Source organism: Cynocephalus volans, chromosome 4, assembly GCF_027409185.1.
Source record: "Cynocephalus volans isolate mCynVol1 chromosome 4, mCynVol1.pri, whole genome shotgun sequence".
Classification (NCBI taxonomy): Eukaryota; Metazoa; Chordata; class Mammalia; order Dermoptera; family Cynocephalidae; genus Cynocephalus; species Cynocephalus volans.
In genome coordinates this window covers 106,706,326-106,724,614 of record NC_084463.1, presented here as the reverse complement: position 1 = coordinate 106,724,614, position 18,289 = coordinate 106,706,326, and the positions used below count along the sequence as shown (strand labels likewise).

Sequence of the window (18,289 nt, the reverse complement as noted above, 5' to 3'; positions counted from 1 at the left end):
TAGAAGGAGGAAAACTGTCAGACATTTGGCCACAACACCAGCAACACTAGTCAGTACTTGACATGCAATTTTTTTTCATTCAACAAGTATTTATTGGGCAACTATTACATGCCACACACTAGGTGGCAGAGATATAATGGTAAAAGAGATTAAAAAACGTAAGGGCAAAAAAAAAAAAAACAAAGCAAAAAAGAATAAATGGGTAGACAGATGAAATAATTTCAAGTTTTAGTAAGTGATATAAAACCAGCTAGCTCAGTTGGTTAGAGCACAGCCTTATAACACCAAGGTCTTGGGGTCAGTTACTGGAGGAAAAAAAAAGCTTCATTGAGAAGGTGGCATTTAAGCAGTAATCAGCTGTAAATATTGTGAAACACCAGTTACAGTTCTATTTGTTCTGTGATGGGTAAATAAAGCATTTTCCCCCTAAGGTGGAAACTATTAAGAAGGACTAATTACTAGTAGTGGTAGTGCTCTCTGCAAGAGAGACACCCCCTCCTCCTGTCCCATTACTGTCAGCCCTTCCCTTCCAGGCAAGTTGCAAAGCTCTTTGCCAGTGGGGGTTGAGGCTGGGCACAGGGCTTGGACATTTTGGCAATGGTGAGAAATTATTGTCCCCAAAATCACTAGTGCCAGGGTAAAACAAACAGGCTTGGGGATGTCCCAGAAAGGCCCCTCATGGAGCTTGGAAAAAGCTGTTCTCTGAGTGTTTTTCTTTTTTTTTTTGTTTGTTTTTTATTTGTTTTTTGTTGGCTGTCCGGTTCTGGATCTGAATCCTGGACCTTGGTATTATCAGTCCCACACTCTAAATAAGCTAACCAGCTAGCCCTCTGAGTATTACTACGTAAGTTTATTTGTGTGTACGTTTACTAAGTGCATATAAGTATCAGTGTCTTTAGCTGCCTTAGAGCAAGGCTTGACATAGTACACAAAAATGTTAGTTCCCTCCTCCCCTATTGTAGAGATAAACTCAACCACAGAAAGGTGATCCACAATCTACCCCCTTTCCTAATTTATGGGCACCTAAACCCACTGCCAGTGTGATGAGAGTCACAGCTGGACATCAACATCATGGGCTGGTCACTGCTCAAACGTTGCTAAAGGGGGATGAGCGCTACTGCCGGGAAGAGGGAGTCTTGGACCTGGATTTCTGTCCAGACCCTGACCTTATTTGCAGTGATGTAATCAGCCAATATTGGCATAGTCCTGAGAGACAGCTCATTCCCAGTAGGGTTAGAAGTGGGGGTGGTGCTACTGCCAGCTCTATATAAAGAGTTCAACCAGGTGCCTAGAGCGTTCTGTGACCTCTACAGCTCAGTATGGCTAGGGCACCACGAGCACCAGTTGCACTTGGGTTGTTGGGCCTGTGCTGGTCACTGGCTACTGCCAGTCCTCTTCCTCCGTGAGTAAAGCTGGGATTAGGAAGGAGGATTGGGGTCTGAGCTAGGGTAAGATAGGGCCAATTTTTAGGCCTGGGTCAATTTTGGGGTTAGGAGCTGAGGGAAGGGAATGGTCTCAGTGATCCCAGACATCTGTTTTTGTTCTCTCTAGGACCAGTGCCCCTGGCAACGTTGCTGAAAATGGTATTGGAACCAAGCCAGGCTCAGACGCAATCGGTGAGGACTTAACTTTCTCAGTCTGTCTGATTGTGCCTCTGCATTTTATAATCTTACTGTTTTTTTTTTTTTACTTTTTACCATTTCCCCACCTCCCCAGAACCCTGCTCAGATGGCTGGAGCTTTGATGCTACCACCCTGGATGACAATGGAACCATGCTGTTTTTTAAAGGTAGGAGGGGCTAGGGTTGGGGCATTTGGGACCTCAGACTTAATCCCCTTCACAGAATCTGTCTCCATTAGTGGGAAATCTTAGGAATTATCTGAGGGTGTCACTGACAGCTTCTCAGTAGTCCAAAGATTTGTTCTGGATCCCTCAGTGAGTGTGGGTTTTTCAGGCGAGTTCGTGTGGAAGATTCACACGCAGACCCGGAAGTTAATCTCAGAGAGGTGGAAGAATTTCACTGGCCCTGTGGATGCTGCATTCCGCCGTGGTCGTGACAGTGTCTTCCTGATCAAGGTACTGCTGGGCAAAGGTCAGGGCTGGGCTGGAAAGGGACAGAAACAACACTAGAGACCCTCCCCCAAGTGGCCGTGGCATGAGCTGATAGTGATAGGTACCAAATTTTCTTCCCCTGTGCTTTCCTTTCCCAAAAAAACTCAGGCTAAGGGAATGTGTATGCACGTGGGCCTGACAGGCACAGCATCCAGTGGCTATTCTTCAGTCCTTGTCTCAGTTCTAGACCACTCTGCTACACCTCATGCTGGTAGCCATCTTTTCCTTCTTGGAAGTTTCTTCTCATGGCTTCCTTGACCCTGCATCAGGTCCTCTTCATATGGCAGGGAAGGTTGTTCCCAGCACTATGGCCCCTGGCCAATGGGGTCAGTGGAGGATGACATCCAGCCTACTGTGCTCACCAAGGCCTGTGCCCTGGCCCAGGCTGAGTGTGCTCAGAGGAAGAGGTACCTTCTCTTAACTTGCCAAAAGTGCTGTGTGGTTGGTAGGCCTGACTGCCAGCTTTGTTTTCCCTAGTGTCTCTTTTCCTTCTCTTCTCAGGTGTCTCATCCTCAGCCAGTCCCCAAATAGTTTCTTGGGAATCCATCCTAGTCCTTCCATACACCTTCCCTGGGTAAACTCAACCATTGCCATGGCTCTGAGGATTCTCTATGCTATGGACACTGGGTCTGGATCTCTTTCCTGAGCTCTAGACATCTCTTTCCAATTTCCTGGCAAAAATCTCTGGCTTAGATGTTCCACAGGCACCTCAAATTCAGCAAATCCCAAAACTGAACTTAGAGTCTTCCTTAAAAAAAGCAACTCCTGCATTCCCTATTTCAGTAAATGGCACAACCACATGTCTGGTTACTGCAAGCCAGGTGCAAATCAGGTCTCATGACCTGGCCCTTGGTTATTTTTTCAGGTTTATTTCCTCTCCTACCACATGAACTATGTGCCAGCCACTTGAGACTACATAAAGTTCTCTGAGCACACTGTAATTCCTCATGTTGGGGCTCTACATACTGCCCCCTCTCCTGGTAACACCTTTTCCTCACTTGTCCACTTGGAAAATTCCTTCCCATTTTTTCAACTCTTGGGCCAAATGCTCTCTGTCTGCTATGAAGCTTTCCAGAATTTCTCTACGCAGACTTAGGCACTTCCTCTATATTTCCAATGCACTTGCATGCTTTCCACCTTGGTGGCTGCATAGTTAGGATTAAAGGAATCCTTTATCCTTTTGTACAGTGAACTCTTTGAAGTCAAAGACAGGGTCTTGTCATCCCTTTATCCCTAGTGCTTCTCACAATATTTGGCATATAGTAGTGATTCAGCAACTGTTTCCTTAATGAATGAATAAACGAACAAACGAGTGTAAATATGGATGGACGATTGCAGGATGAGTATTTGTGGATATGTTTGCCAAGACCAATGTTGTTTCAAATAAGTGTGCCACAGTAGTGTCTGGTTGTACATAGTGAGATGTGCGTGATATAGGAATAATGACTGGATCTGTATAAACTAAGGGTATGTATTGTGCAAGTGGATAGTACATTGTTGTCCACAGATGGACTAAAAGCAGGAAGACATTGTGTAAGTGCAATAAATCAAAAGTGTTGTGTGTGAATGCAGAATGGCAGAATCTGTGGTGCACAGTTAAAAAGAGAGTGCTTTTGGATGCAGGGGGACAAAGTCTGGGTATACCCTCCTGAAAAAGAGAAGAGATATCCAAAGTCACTCCAAGATGAATTTCCTGGAATCCCATTCCCACTGGATGCAGCTGTGGAATGTCACCGTGGAGAATGCCAAGATGAAGGCATCCTCTTCTTCCAAGGTCAGTTCAGGCCGGAATCCAGGGACCTGGAGCAGTGGTGGGTTGGTGGTGATGTGGTAGTTGTGCTGATAGTAATAGCCATAGTGGTAGTGATGGTGGTGGTGGAGCCACTTTCTAAGGAAGGGACATAGAGAAGCCAGTTATGGTCTAGAGGTCAAGCAGGGGAAAGAGAGGAAGTCATTCTGGTGAAGGTAACTGGATGTAATTCTGCTATAAGTTCCTCACTGTTTCCCATGACCCTAGGACAAATTTTTGCTCCTTAGTCTTACAGACAAAACAACTCTCCATGACTTACCCCCTATTGACCTCCAGTTTTGACTCTTATCATCCCCTTACCTTTAATACTGAGTTCCAGAAACTCCATGCTGTTCCATGTACACTCAGTTTGCTTCATGCTTCAGGCTCTTTGCTCTCTCTGGAGTTTCATCTCCCCTTTTCTCAGCCTTGTAACTCCTCCTTCAGATTTTAAATATCACTTTCTCTGGGAAGTTTTCCCTGATTCTTCCCACTACCCTTGCTGAGCTGATTTTGTGCACTTTGCTGCTGAATTTTATTGTGTGATCACTCTCCTCAACTGTCTCCCTGCTGGGCTGTGAGCTCCATGTGGCTAGTACTATATCTGGCCCAACCACGGGCCCAGTGCAAGCATGATGGGGGGCATAACCCAGCTTTACTAAATGCTTGTTGATTGATGGGACAAAGGTAATCGCAAGTGGTTCTGGGACTTGGCTACGAGAGTGGGAAAGGAGCGTTCTTGGACAGCCGTTGGGAACTGCTCTTCTGCCCTGCGATGGCTCGGCCGCTACTACTGCTTCCAGGGTAACCAATTCCTGCGCTTCGACCCTGTAACGGGAGTGGTACCTCCCATGTACCCTCGGGATGTCCGAGATTACTTCGTGCTCTGCCCTGGCAGAGGTAAGAAAGCCCCAGCCCCTGGGACCTGCTGGAATTCCTTCACTTTCCCTCAGCTTGTGGACCCCAAGTAACCCAGCTCTCACCTTAACTCCATGTTGTAACTCCTTGGCCCTTACCCAAGCCCCATTTCCATTCTGGCTCTTCCCATTGTCCTCATATAGGGGAAGCCCACACCCCCACTAGCCCCAGCCATCTCTTCCACCTCAAAACTCACTCTGACCTCTGGCCCTGCCTCTGTGTTTCCTTCACCTATTTCTCCCCCCAGGCCATGGTCATCGACACAGGAATGGGACCAGTCATGGGAATGGGACCCGTCATGGGAATGGTACCCACCAAAGCCTTGAGTATATGCGCTGTAGCCCAGATCTAGTCTTGTCTGCATTGGTGTCTGACCACCATGGTGCCACCTATGCCTTCAGTGGTGAGAGATGTCCCCAACTCCCTCACCTCTGCCCTCTCATCTCTTTCACTTGTCTTCCACTCCTGACACATTTCCTCCATTTTTATCACTGTGTTCCTTATTTTGTCCCCTGTCCCCCATCCTTAGCATGTCCTTTTGCATCCTTCATCTCCTTTGATGCATATTTTTAAACCTCGCCTCTCACTGTCCAGGTATCTAACTCCATACATCTGTCTACCTCCAAGTGCTATCTACTCCCATGTCTGTGCCCTCTGTGATCCCCTCCAGACCCCTATGTCTCCTCATATTCTCCTTGCTCATTGCCCTGCTGGGCCCTCTGGCTCTCCCTTGCTCTCTGGACCTCTCTGTGTCTCTGTGCTTCCTTGAGTCCCTTTGCTCTTGCATGTCTTTCTGAGTCTTCTGGCTCCCGCTGAACTCATCATCAGGAGCTCCAGCTTTTCCCAGGTGCCTAGTTCCTATGTCCAGGCTTCTGGGCTGAGCATTGCCCGGAGATGAGATGTTCCCATTGCTGAGAACCAGCTAGGAAATGCTGAGTACCTTAGACCTGTAGAAGGTGTCTTCATTAGCCTGAGGAGGTTTCTTCTCTGATTGGCCAGTGAAGATACCTCTCCCTTGTCCTGTGGCATCTAATGATATCAAGGGATGTTCTGGGGTTTGTCAGACAGTGAGTAATGAATCATGCTCCACATGTAAGAACATCTCCAAGAGAGGGTGTGAACAAGCACATTACACACAACCTAAGATATCTGTAAGATCAAATACAGAGCTAGGGTAGTGGTGAGAATACGGAATAGTGAAAATAAAATTTTGTTCCTAATCCTTGGACAACTCTGATCTGTTATGACTACCAACTTCTACTGAAAAATACACAGCCTCATGGAGAGCATATCTCCACAGCAGTAATACATGTGTCAGTGAGAACATATAGCCGTGACGAAACACACACACCTTTAGTGAAAATACACAACTGCACTGAGAACATATGCCACAGAAGAACATGTAAGTATCAGGAAAATGTGCATCTATGGTGAGAGCATGGAACCATTAGGAAGACATACAAAGTGAGATACACACACGCAGATTAAGAAAACAGGGCCACAGGAACCACACTGAAATGTAGAGAGCACACCCAGCCGTGGAGAGATCACAGAACTTCAAGGCCATATGGCCATAAAGAGAATACAGCTGAACTCCTAAGTGAAAAGTAGCATGTATGTTCCATAGCTGTCGAGAGCACACAGCCATGGGGAGAACCCCATTATGTTAAAAATACCCAACTGAGGAGAGAACTCACTATCTCATTGAAAATACCAATGTGACCCAGCTACTCAGCAGGGGCTGGTCCTCTCCTCTCTGTGATAAAACTTTCTCCTTTCTCTACTTCCCAGCTTCTTATCTATTCTCTCTACCTCTTCACAACTTGGGCTTGCACATGGACCATCATGTCCTCTCTATCTTCTCTCTACTTCATGAACTTTCAGCCTCAGATCCAACTGATGACGCACTCATTTGTTCTCTTTTCCTAGTCAGATTTCCAGAGAGGGAATTGGATGGCCCAGTCTGTATTTTCATACAGGCCACAGTAAAGTGGTTGCTGGCCAGCCTGTCTGTGTATTGGCTACTGATGGGTTGGGGGCTCATCGCTTATTTCTGCACAATGAGCAGCATAGCTCTGATTCTCAAGATACCAGTCCTGAGGAGGGTAGTTGCAGCAGGAGGCTGAAGGTGGGTAAGTCAGTCACCACTACATACTCAGTACACAGCTATAAGGAGAACCTGTGGCTACAGCAAGAGCACCGGGTGGGTGTTTACCTAACAAATATGCATTGAGCACCTGATAGGCACTGGGCATTGTTCTAGGCACTGGGATACAATAGTCAACATGGCAGATGAGACACCTGCCCTCATAGAGCCTGCTAGAGAGAGAAAGGACAATAAGAAAGCGAAAGAAGGAAAGAGAATACTTTCAGGTAATGTTTACATCTTCGAAGAAAACAAGACAGGATAATGGTATAGAGGTGAGAAGAATGAGGGGCCCCTCTTCTGAAGAGATGATTTTTGAGCTTAGATTTCAGTGATGAAAAGGAATTAGTCCCACAAAGCACAGGAGGAAAAGCATTTTAGGGAGAGTGAACAGCAAATACCTTGAGTAATCAATAAAGAAGGCCGATGTGGCTGGAATACAGAGGAGCAGGTGGGTGGATTAAGAGAAAGAGAGAGGCAGGGGCCACATTACATAGGCCTGGTAAGGATTTTCAACCATGAAATGAAGCCAAGAGAAGAAGGTCTTCAGTGGAACTATGGTACACTCTGACTTATTTTTAAAAAGATCATTCTGGCTTCTTGTGGAGCATCAGTCATAAAGGTATGATGGTATAAGCAAGAGATACAGCTGTTCCTACAGTTGTCCAGATTAGAGGTGATGGCAGCTTGGACTAGGATGATAGCAGCAGAGGTGGTGAGGAGTCATCATGATATATTTTGGAGGTAGAGCTGCCAGCACTAACGGGTAGGTTAGATACTGGTCAGTTGGGAAGGGAAAAGAGTGGTTTCAAGAATAACTCAGCTTTTTGGGACTGGGCAGCTGTGTGGTTGGTGGTTTCCTTTTCTAAAATTAGGAAAAACTAGAGAGTAGTGTGTCTAGTTAGGCCCCCACTGTGTCTTGGTGGGGGCCTAAATCAGTTTGGACATGTTAAGTTTTTGGTTCCTAATGGTACCAAATGATTATGTTAAGTAGGCAACTGAGTTTGAGCCTGAAGCTCAAAGGAGAGGCCAGTGAGAGCCGAAGACAACAGATTGGAAGTCACCAAAATGTAGATGGTGTTAAAGCCCTGGGACCAGGTGAGATCACCATGGGAGTGAGGGTGGACAAAGACAAGAAGAGGCCCAGACTAGGGGATTCCAATATTTAGATGTCAGGCTGAAGAGAACAGTAGTCAAAAAGATAAGAAGGCTGGTTGGTTAGCTCCGTTGGCTAGAGCATGGTGCTGATAACACCAAGGCCCAGGGTTCAGATCCCCTTACCAGCCAGGTTCAAAAAAAAAAAAAAAAAAGGATAAGAGGAACGCTGAAAGAGTCTGGTATCACAGAAGCCAAGATTCAAAAGAGATATTTAAGAAAAAGGGAGTTGTGAGAGGTAGAGTCAGGTGAAAACAGAGAATTGACCATTAGATTTGTCAGGTTGGAGGATACTGGTGATCTTAATAAGAACAATTTTAACGGAGGAGGGAAACGAAAGTGTAATTGAAAAGGGATGAGAAAAAAAGTAAATGGGAACCTAGACAATTCCTTTAATAAGTTGTTATGAAAAGGGGAGAAGAAAAATGGAGTGTTGGTCTGGCTACCCCCTCACTCTCCTGCCACCTCACAGGCATCAGACAACACAGCCAGAGTGAGGACAGTTAGTTGAAGCTTGTGGGTCTGGCCAGTACATCTCATTATCTATAACCACATCTCTGCCTATGGACAAGTGAGATGCATGGGGAGCCCCCACCAAACCCCATGATATTTGCCTTACCTGGAATCTTGACCACTGTTCTCCAGGCTTGCCTTTCCTTCAGGCCCCTGCTGACCCCAGTTCCAGCCAGGCCACAATGCCCAACATTGCTGACCAAGTTGTGATCTATTTCTCCCTCTCACCTGTCCTTTTCCTTCTTGGCCTCTGTATGCATTCTCTCTCTCTCACAGCTCATCCTCGCATCCCACACCATCCTCTTTACTGCCTGGGCTTTTAACCACCAGCACTGGAGCTACCTATGATACCCCACAGGGTCCCACTATTGGCGTCTGGACACCAGCCGGGATGGGTGGCATAGCTGGCCCATTGCTCACCAGTGGGCCGAGGGTCCTTCAACCGTGGATGCTGCCTTCTCCTGGGATAATAAACTCTATCTGATCCAGGTATGTGTTGGGAGAGAGTCTTGAGGTGGAGACTGAGGCAAGGATATCCAGCTCTATGTTGATTACTGTCCTTTGTCCTCCAGGGCACCCAGGTATATGTCTTCCTGGCAAAGGGGGGCTATACCCTAGTAAGCGGTTATCCAAAGCGGCTGGACAAGGAACTTGGGAGCCCACCTAAGATCAAAGTTGAGATGGTGGATGCAGCCTTTACCTGTCCTGGGTCTTCTCGGCTCCACGTCATGGCAGGTGAGGGGCTTCTGGGTGCTAAGGGGTGGCTTGTTCTGTTACCTCTGCATGGCATAGATTTCCACCAGCACACAAGAAGGGCTAGGTCACAATCCTTATGACATGGAAATCATGTTATTTTTGATGTCTTCTTCCCAGGACAGCAGCTATGGTGGTTGGACCTGAATTTGGGAGCTCAAGCCACATGGACGGAGCTTCCATGGCCCCATAAGAAGGTTGACGGGGCCCTGTGTATGGAAAATTCCCTCAGCCTCCACTCGTGTTCCACCAGTGGTCCCAGCTTGTACCTCGTCCATGGCTCTAATGTATACTGCTACAGTGATGTGGAAAAACTGAGTGAGGCCAGTATCCTTCCCCAGCCCCAGACAGTGGCCAGCCTCCTGGGCTGCAGCCACTGAGGGGCCTTCTGACATGAGTCTGGACCACCCTTCCATCCCCCCCCCCCCGTTTCCTCACAATAAAGCCAGATTCACTTGAATCAAGGGGCCTTAGTTGTGGAATAATCTTATTCTTTCTTCGAGTTAAAAAGTTAGCAACTTCTCTTTTAAGGATCTTGAGTTCCAGCAAGGCTGTGGGAAGCAAAGGAGGGGAAAGCTAAGGGACAAATCTCATTTCTGCATTTTTAGATCTAGATCAGCAACTTGCTTTTCCAGACTATCTACACATAGTGGGAAAAAGAGGACCAGAGTAGGAAGAGGAACTGCTATGTTTACATGTCAAGTAAGAGGTAGAGCTAGGACTCTGACCCAACCTGCTAAGAAGTGACCAAAGCTTGGCTCCGAGGCATCAGGAGCAACAGGGCCTGGGGAAGCTACGTACATGAAAAGTGAGTTGGCTCGAGGCTGCCATGGAGGGGCTTCTATCTGGCAGTCCTCAAATTGTGGTTCCAGGTGGTTCAGGTGGCACCACCCAGAAAACAAGGCTCTGGTTGCCAAGAGTTAGGCATAACAAGTGGAACGATAAGAAAAATGTGTGCGTGGGGGTGGGTGGGCAGTGGCAGGTTATCTCAGTTACAGAGTGGTGCTGCTAACATGAAGTTCAAGGGTTTGGATCTCCTTACTGGCCAGCTGCCAAAAAACCCCAAAACAAAACAAATAGGATGAAGTTGAGGCAGGGAAACAGAAAGACACCAGCTATGTGTCAAAAGCAAACTGGAGAGAGGAGAGGAAGAGAGAAGGAATAATTCAGGGACTTGGCACCATGAAATGCGTTTGCAGAACACAGCCCCCGGGGGGCCTACTGGAGCCTCATGAGATCTGCCAACAGAGAGAATCTGACCTACCCTTTCAGTCTCCTGGGTATCTGCACCATCTAGGCCAGTGAATGTCACTAGTGCAAAGGTTGCAGTGTTTGGTTCTTTTCTGGTCATAAACTGACAGATGCTTTAGATTCCAAACTTGCTGACAATAATTTGACCAGGGATTGGGCCTGGACTACAGGCAGCTGGGTCTCAAATGAGACCCATTTTTTCCTCTACCTTTCCAACCCAGCTGAAGTTGGAACTTGATTTTTTTTAGGCTGAAAAAATAGTCTGAGATTCTAGGAGGGGGACCTTACTCTGAGCTTTCATGTACTAGCCTCAATGAACTCTTCTGTAAAATGGGTATAATACTACCCACCTTCCAGTGACAATGAACACAGACTCAAACTCATCCCTTGGATTCACTCAGGAAGGAGCCCTGGAAGTAAACCTAGACTGTGAATCATGGCCTCATATGGTTTAGGGTTGCTCCTCCTTATCTGGTGGCCCCTTGCTTTGTGGGGCTTTGGTGGATAGAACAGTAGACAGACAAGCTTTCACTGCCACATTGGACTTTGTACTGGGAGGCTCGGCCATAGAATGGCTCCAGACTCAGGGGCTGGGAGTGGGGAGACAGTGGATGAATCTAGACATATCAAATTAAGGGCTACCCAGGTGTTTGGCTGGGGCTGGGAACAGAGGTTAGGGGCCAGGCACCAGAGCTGTGGAATCCACTCCCAAGGAGTATGTTGAGCTTTCCCCTTCATCCCTGATGGTGTCTGGTGGTTCTCTCATGGGGTTGGCTGCCAGTCTGAGGGGTGGGGATAAGGACAGAGTCTCAGGTCTGGGTCTTATTAAGTCCATGTGCTACATCTGGGGCTACCACTGCATCATGCCAAGAAGGCTAGAGGTGTCTAAACAGTTATCCAGCAACTCTGGTACTCAAGGTTAACCTCCTCCTCTCTGTTGAAGAGGGAGTACTCAGTTTCCTTTTTTTTCTCTCCTCCCACTTGTTCTATTGCAATGTCTCCAAGGAACCTCCAGAAAAGATTTGTCTCAGTCTGTTTAGGCTGCTATAACAAAATACCTTAGACTGAGTAATTTATAAACAATAGAAATTTATTGCTCACAGTTCTGGAGGCTGGGAAGCTCAAGGCTCCAGCAGATTCGGTGTCTGGTAAGGTCTTGCTCTGCTTCAAAGATGGCTCCTTTTTGCTGTATTCTCACAAGGTGGAAAGGGGGCAAGCAACTCCCTTCAAACTCTGTTATAAAGGTACCGATCTCATTCATAAGGTTGGAGTCCTTGTGGCTTAATCACTTCCCCAAAGTCCCCACCTCTTAATAGTATCACATTGGGTATTAGATTCCAATATATGAATTTGGGGGACACCAACATTCAGACCATAGCAAGGTCCAACTCATGTTTCTTTTATCCACTCACTTGGCATCTCCCATGTACAGAGTAATGTGTGAGGCAATCTGGTAATGAGATGAATCCAACAGTCCCCACCCTCAAGAATCTGCCATTCTATCAGTCAGGAGGGGAACACAGACAAGGCATCAAATAAAAGCAATAAAGTGAAATACACATTAAGATGGAAGACTATATATACAAAGGAGAGTAGAGCCAGCAATACGAGGGATAGAGAAAGGATTAGGAAAGGCTTCATATAATACTTGAGCTGAATTTTAAAAGATGAGTAGAATATATGCAATTCCTTTAGCAAATATGTATTCACTGCCTGCTATGCATTACCATGCCAGGGAGCATTGCAGGCAGAGGAGGAAATGGGAGCAAAGTAAAACAAGGGGAGAAGAGACAGCCAGGAGTGCAAACTGCAACCAGCTCAGCAGGGCTGGAGTACGGGGGATGAGTGAGGGGCTGGTGAGGGATGAGACTGGACAAGGAGGCAGGGGCTTGTCAATTCATGAGAAGCCTTCCATGTCAGTCTAGAAAGCATGGATTTTGTCTGTCTTTGGGGAGACCTACTGAGGGATTTTAGACAAGGAAGCGAGGTGATAAGATTTACATTTTAGAAAGATTTCTCTGACCATTGCAGAGTGGATACTGGGTGAAAGAAGTCCACAGCAGATGTGGGGAGACCGTTGAGGATGTCGGGACTGTAGTCCGGGAGGTAGATCATGGAGGCCTGGACATAGTGACAATGGGGACAAAGACAAGTGGTCAGATTAAAAATATTTAGAAGACATAGTTTATAGGACTTGCTGATAGACTGAATGTGACAAGGTGGAGTGAGGAATTTCATCTCTAAAGTGCTCTACGGCCCCCTTTCCCCATTCATCATTATGTCTCTTCTTGCCAAACGTTCTGTGGTGCTCTCTCAGATTCACAGTCCATAGATAACAAACTTCCTTATATCCTTTACATACTCCGTGGTTAATAAACTTTTCTACCTCTTTACCTCCAACTTTGATTGAAACCAGGCTCTGCCCCAGAACCCCTATTCCTTTCTCTGTAGTTATGCCAGTGGGAAGGAAGCAGTACCAGCCTTTGCATGACTTCTGTACACATCTGTACTGTTTTTCTTTCTCTTTCAATGCAGGTTAAATTCCTTCTCCTTTGGCAACATGCAAATCAGCCACATCATTCTCTCTACCCTTCTTATGGCCATCATATACCAAACTCTTGACTATGTCCTCTCAGTTGCTGAAGACTTTACAGATTGACATCTTCACTTCAGCCACCCATTTACTATGGCCAAACCCTGACCCTATTCATGGCTCACAATTGCTCCACCTGTGAAGAAATTCCCTAAATTCCAATATCCTTCTTGTGAGCACAACTTCATATGCTTATTCTTCTGCCTTCCTTACTGCTCTTTCCCACATTCCTGCTCTTTGACTATACAAATGTTTGGTCTCATGATTACTCTCCCAACATTCCATTCCCTAAAAGCTATTTTTTTTTCCCATGGGCTGAACATCAAGGTCAATCTGAACAATTTTCTTGACAGTACTATTATTTCTCTGCCTCCTTTAACTTCTATTTTATTTACCCATAATGAAGAAAACAACAACAAAAACCAACTGTAGGTCAGATAAACAGTGAGAACTTTAGAGTTAGACATGTCTGAATTCCAATTCCAGCTACTAGGTCACTTACTAATTGCAGATTTGAGAAATTTACTCGACCTCTCTGAGCTTCACGTGTGTGCATGCATGTGAAATAGAAATGTATATTGTATCAACTGCTGTTCAATAAGTATACAGAAACCACTCTAGATATTCCAAGTAGAGAAGGATTTAATGCAAGGGATTTGTTAAAAAATTATGGGGAGGTCTGAAGACAGCATAAGACAGAAAGCAGCGTTACTCAGAGAACAGGAAGCTACTACCAATCTTGATTTAAAGGAGGAAAAGGAAGAAAAGGTGTCACTCAAAGATCAGGAAGCCAGAGCCCATAAATCTGCACTAGCTGCTGATGCCACTAGAGCTTGTATTGCTGATACTGCTGGAACCACCTCCACTTTAGCTAGGCAGGAGACAATACTGCTGATGTTGCCAGGGGCACTGCCAGAAACAGAAGGGCTTTTCCCTTCCTCCCACCTTCAGACCTCACTGGAACCACGAGAGTTGGAGAAATGTGGTTTTCAGATTCCCAGCCCCGGTCGTACAGGGGAGATTATGAAAGAGTGGATGTGGAAATGAGTACCTACAGGCAATATCTGCCACATGCATTCATATTCATCATATTCTTGGTTGCAAGTGATAAAATCCAACTTAAAGTGGTGTAGCTGAAATATCTACAGGCAGATTTTTACTTCATGCAGAGGTAAATATAGTTGCTAAATTGATGCTATCAGGCATCTGTTTCTCTCCATCCCTCAGCTCTGGTTTCTTTGAGTTGGCTTCATTCTCAGGAAGGCTCTTTCTCCCTGGTGGTAAGCTATCTACCAGGCTTACATTCTACCAGCACCTCTCACCTGATAGTTCCAGGAAAATTCCTGAATCTAACTTTCATTAGCTCATATTTAGTCATGTGCCCATCTTTGAATCAATCACTTTGACTGATAGGTCAATCCTGGGTTAAGATCCCACCATGGAAGTGGATTGTGGGACTGAGATAATTCTCATCTGAACCACATGGAATAAGAGTGGGAAGGGGATGTGTGAGTATGACAGAAAAACACACACTGCCTTTCTTCTGCTCTCACAACACAATCATCACAGAAGACTGACTTCTGTGTCCAAGTGTGTGGGTATCTCTTCCCATTGGCAAGCAAGCAAGTAGTTCTCCAGCAGACAACAGCTGGGTGTCCTCCAATTCAATTCTGACACTATCTACCTGTAGAGAGCATCAGATCCCACAGGTTAAAGGCTCAGTCCCCAAAGCTGCCCCACACTTCAGATGCCAGTTGCCAGTCCAGGCCCCTGGAACTTTTGACCAACCAGCTATAAATCAGGGTCCCCATAACTATCTCTTTGGGTTCAGTTGATTTGCTCAGTGGCTCACAGAACTCAGAGAAACACATTTACCCATTTATTATAAAGCATATTACAAAGGATACAGATGAAGAGATTCATAAGGCGAGGTATGGGGGAAGGGGTGCGGGGCTTCCATGTTCTTCCCAGTCATGCCACCCTCCAGGAACCTTCACATGTTCAGCTATCCGAAAGCGCTCCAAACCCTGTGTGTGGGTTTTAAAGGAAGCTTCATTAAAACACGAAGATACCAGGTAGGCATGACTGAATCATGGACATATAGAAATGTGGTTGGAAAAAAAGGGTGTGATCTAACACTAACGGACTGGAGGGGGGAAACCCGGCAAGACCTGCTTATTTAGGTTCTTCTTGACATCTTGATACAGCATCCCTTCCTCCCGGGCATGAGGCAGGACCCCTTCTGAAATGGGGGTCTTAGGATGTACAGTCAGCTAAGGTAGGTCAGAGAATTTCCTGCCTCGGGGAGAAAAAGGAGCAGGTGAAAGGAGGACAGAAGGTCAGAAAGAAGCATGAGCCAGGAACCATGCTCAAAAACCAATACATAAATCATAATGTCACAGTCTCCAAAGAAAACCAGTGTGCTGTTACCAGTAAAATGGGAAGTGAATGCTGGGCGAGTAACAACGACAATGGCAGCAACAGATATTCAAGACAGGATACTACTCATCTTGTGAGGTTTCCTTGTCCCCACCCAACCCTCCTTCCCTTCCTCAGCTAAAGACTTTGTGACTATTGATATCACCAGGCATAAAATACCTCAACCTCTTCCCTGCTCCAACCTTTTAAACTGCCCTACACACACCCTTATCCTCACTTCTAGCCCTTCAGTCTGTAAAGTTAAGGTGTTCAATTCCTCTGCATGAGTCCTTGATCCCACCCCCTCCCATTACCTCCAGGATCCTGCTCTGTCTCTAATCTTCTTTTTTCTTTATTTTCAAATCCATTTTCTCTACTGGTATCTTTTGGTAATTTATACCCATGTTCAAGTCTCTACCATCTTTAAAAAGAAGACAAAAATAGAATCTTTAACTTCATATCACTTTCCAGCTATTGTCTATTCTTTTTTCAAATTTCTCAAAAGAGGGTTCTGTACTTATTCATCTACTTCCTCATTTTCCATTTGCTCAATTCATTGCACTGTGGCTCCTGCTCTATTTTCTGCTGATGCAGATCATATTGTGGGGATTCTTGACCTTACTGAAAATCTATGCTGCATTTCCTGGTTTTGACCACTTCTTCTTCCTTGAAAGTCTTTTCTCCCTTGGCTTTCTGCCATGACATTACTCTCTCCCAATTCTTTTCTTACCTTTCTATTTCTTCTCAGCTTTCTTCTTGGCCTTCTTTTCCTTTGCTGGCTCCTTAACCGTCTGAGGTGTTTCATAGGCTATTGGTTTCTCCTACATCATAGACAGCATCAGAAGGGGGAAGACCTAACAGTAGAGAAAGGATGTGTGAAGGTCACAGGTTGATTTCCCATTGGTCAGGAGGCTCTGCAGACCTAGGAGATCAGGAATTCAGAAAGCCTGTGTGTGGGTCAAATATATCAGGAACAAGATACCTATGTGAACTGCACATCTTCCTTTTTGCACCCTAGCTATTTAGACTCCTCTCCCCATCCTTATCATGCTATCTGTTTCCCTCTGGTTACCTGAAGAGATTTTCCTGAATACTGCAGCCTTCCTGCTCAATGGGATTGGGTAGACAAGTACTCTGATGGACTATCTGTAAATCGGTGATATTTCTGGATTTTTTTCATTTGCTCAAGCAATAATCTGGAAGTTGTCCTTTTCTCCACAATTCCATAGCCACTCAATCAATTGATCACTAATTGCTGCAAATTCTGACTCCTGGATATTTATTAAACCTATATAATTTCCCCCATTTCTAGTTCCACCGCTGTAGTCCAAGCCATCACCATCTTTTACCTAGACCACTAATTGCTTCTTAGTGGGTCTTCACACTTCCAGTTTTGCTTTTCTCCTATCTATTCTCCCTCAGCAGCTAGAAGTGATCTTTTTTATTTTTTTGGCAGCTGGTGAGTAGAGGGATCCAAACCCTTGACCTAGCTGTTATCAGCACCATGCTCTAATTGAATAAGTTAATGGCCAGCCCCCAGAATTGATCTTCTAAAGTGTCACTCTACTACTTCAAACCTGTCAGTGATATTCCATAGCCCTTAAAATAAAGTTTAAAACCCTGGGCCTAGCATATAAGGCCTTCCTTGATTTGGCACCTCCCACCCTTTCAGTTCATCTTATGCCATTCTTCTCCACTCACACCCATACTAGCCTTCCTGTACTTCTCTTGCTACTTGGAATAATCTTCTCTTCTCCTGGCTGACCTCTTCCTACTTCATCCCTTCCCCTCACTTAAGTGTCAGTTCCTGTGAAAGCCTCTGAACCCTCTCCCAGGCCAAATTAAGCCCACTAACACAGTGCCCTGTACATCTTCTTCAATATACACATCATATTTCTAATTACATGTTTAATATCTTTTCCCCCTGTTACATTTCAGCTGAATGAGTGTGGGAATTATATCTTGTTTTTTTTATGTACTCCTAGCACCAAGGACAGTACCTCAAACATAATAATTCTTTATTAAAAGAGAATGAATAAATGAATGAGGATATCTTTCTTTTTCTGGGTGACTCTTGCTCATTGGATTCTTCCTCAAATCCCTAGGGCCTGCCTTGGGGCCTGGTACATGGTTCACATAAGTGTTTGTCAAATCATTATAAACTCTTGGCCACGAGTCGATAATTATTGAAACTGAGTGATGGGTACATAAGGGTTCATTACACTATTCTGTCTACTTTTGTGTATATTTGAAACTTTCCATAATAAAAAGTTAAAACATTTATATTCACCTCAAGTCAACTGAAAGTACATTAAACGATGACTATGAAGATTCTGGCTTCAAGCCTGTAGCTGGTGCTGTGATTCGTTGGGATGGGTGGAGTGGAGCTGCATCCAGTCTGGGGCATATGTATGTTGGGAAGGGTTCTTTTTCACCCCAGTGAAACTCCCTAGAAGACCAATAAAGGGAGATGAAATAATGAATTTAGATTTGGGCACCTTGGTTTCAGGTGCCTTGAGGGCATCTCCACTAGTTGTTCAATACATTAGCGGGTTAAACAAATTAAAACATCCGCCTGAGAGGAGTGAGCCTTTAGAGGGCTTCTGAATGGTAACATTCCCCCTCATTATCCTTGATGGTT

At 45.4% G+C, this 18,289-nt stretch overlaps 1 protein-coding gene and 1 long non-coding RNA gene across 2 annotated transcripts; one reads left to right on the top strand and one right to left on the bottom strand.

Moving 5' to 3' along the window:
• The first annotated feature begins 1,316 nt into the window (after positions 1-1,316).
• HPX (hemopexin) lies at positions 1,317-9,826 on the top strand. Its single transcript, XM_063095541.1, has 10 exons — positions 1,317-1,402; positions 1,552-1,616; positions 1,717-1,788; positions 1,955-2,076; positions 3,736-3,886; positions 4,589-4,801; positions 5,067-5,222; positions 8,992-9,122; positions 9,206-9,368; positions 9,507-9,826. The coding sequence occupies exons 1-10, from the start codon at positions 1,320-1,322 to the stop codon at positions 9,764-9,766; spliced, it is 1,416 nt and encodes a 471-aa protein (XP_062951611.1). The 5' UTR covers positions 1,317-1,319; the 3' UTR covers positions 9,767-9,826.
• A 5,261-nt stretch (positions 9,827-15,087) lies between these two features.
• On the bottom strand, positions 15,088-15,520 carry LOC134374739 (uncharacterized). Its single transcript, XR_010023339.1, has 2 exons — positions 15,402-15,520; positions 15,088-15,257 (listed from the first exon to the last, which is right to left on the bottom strand). It is a non-coding gene; the product is annotated as an uncharacterized LOC134374739 (long non-coding RNA).
• Positions 15,521-18,289: the final 2,769 nt, after the last annotated feature.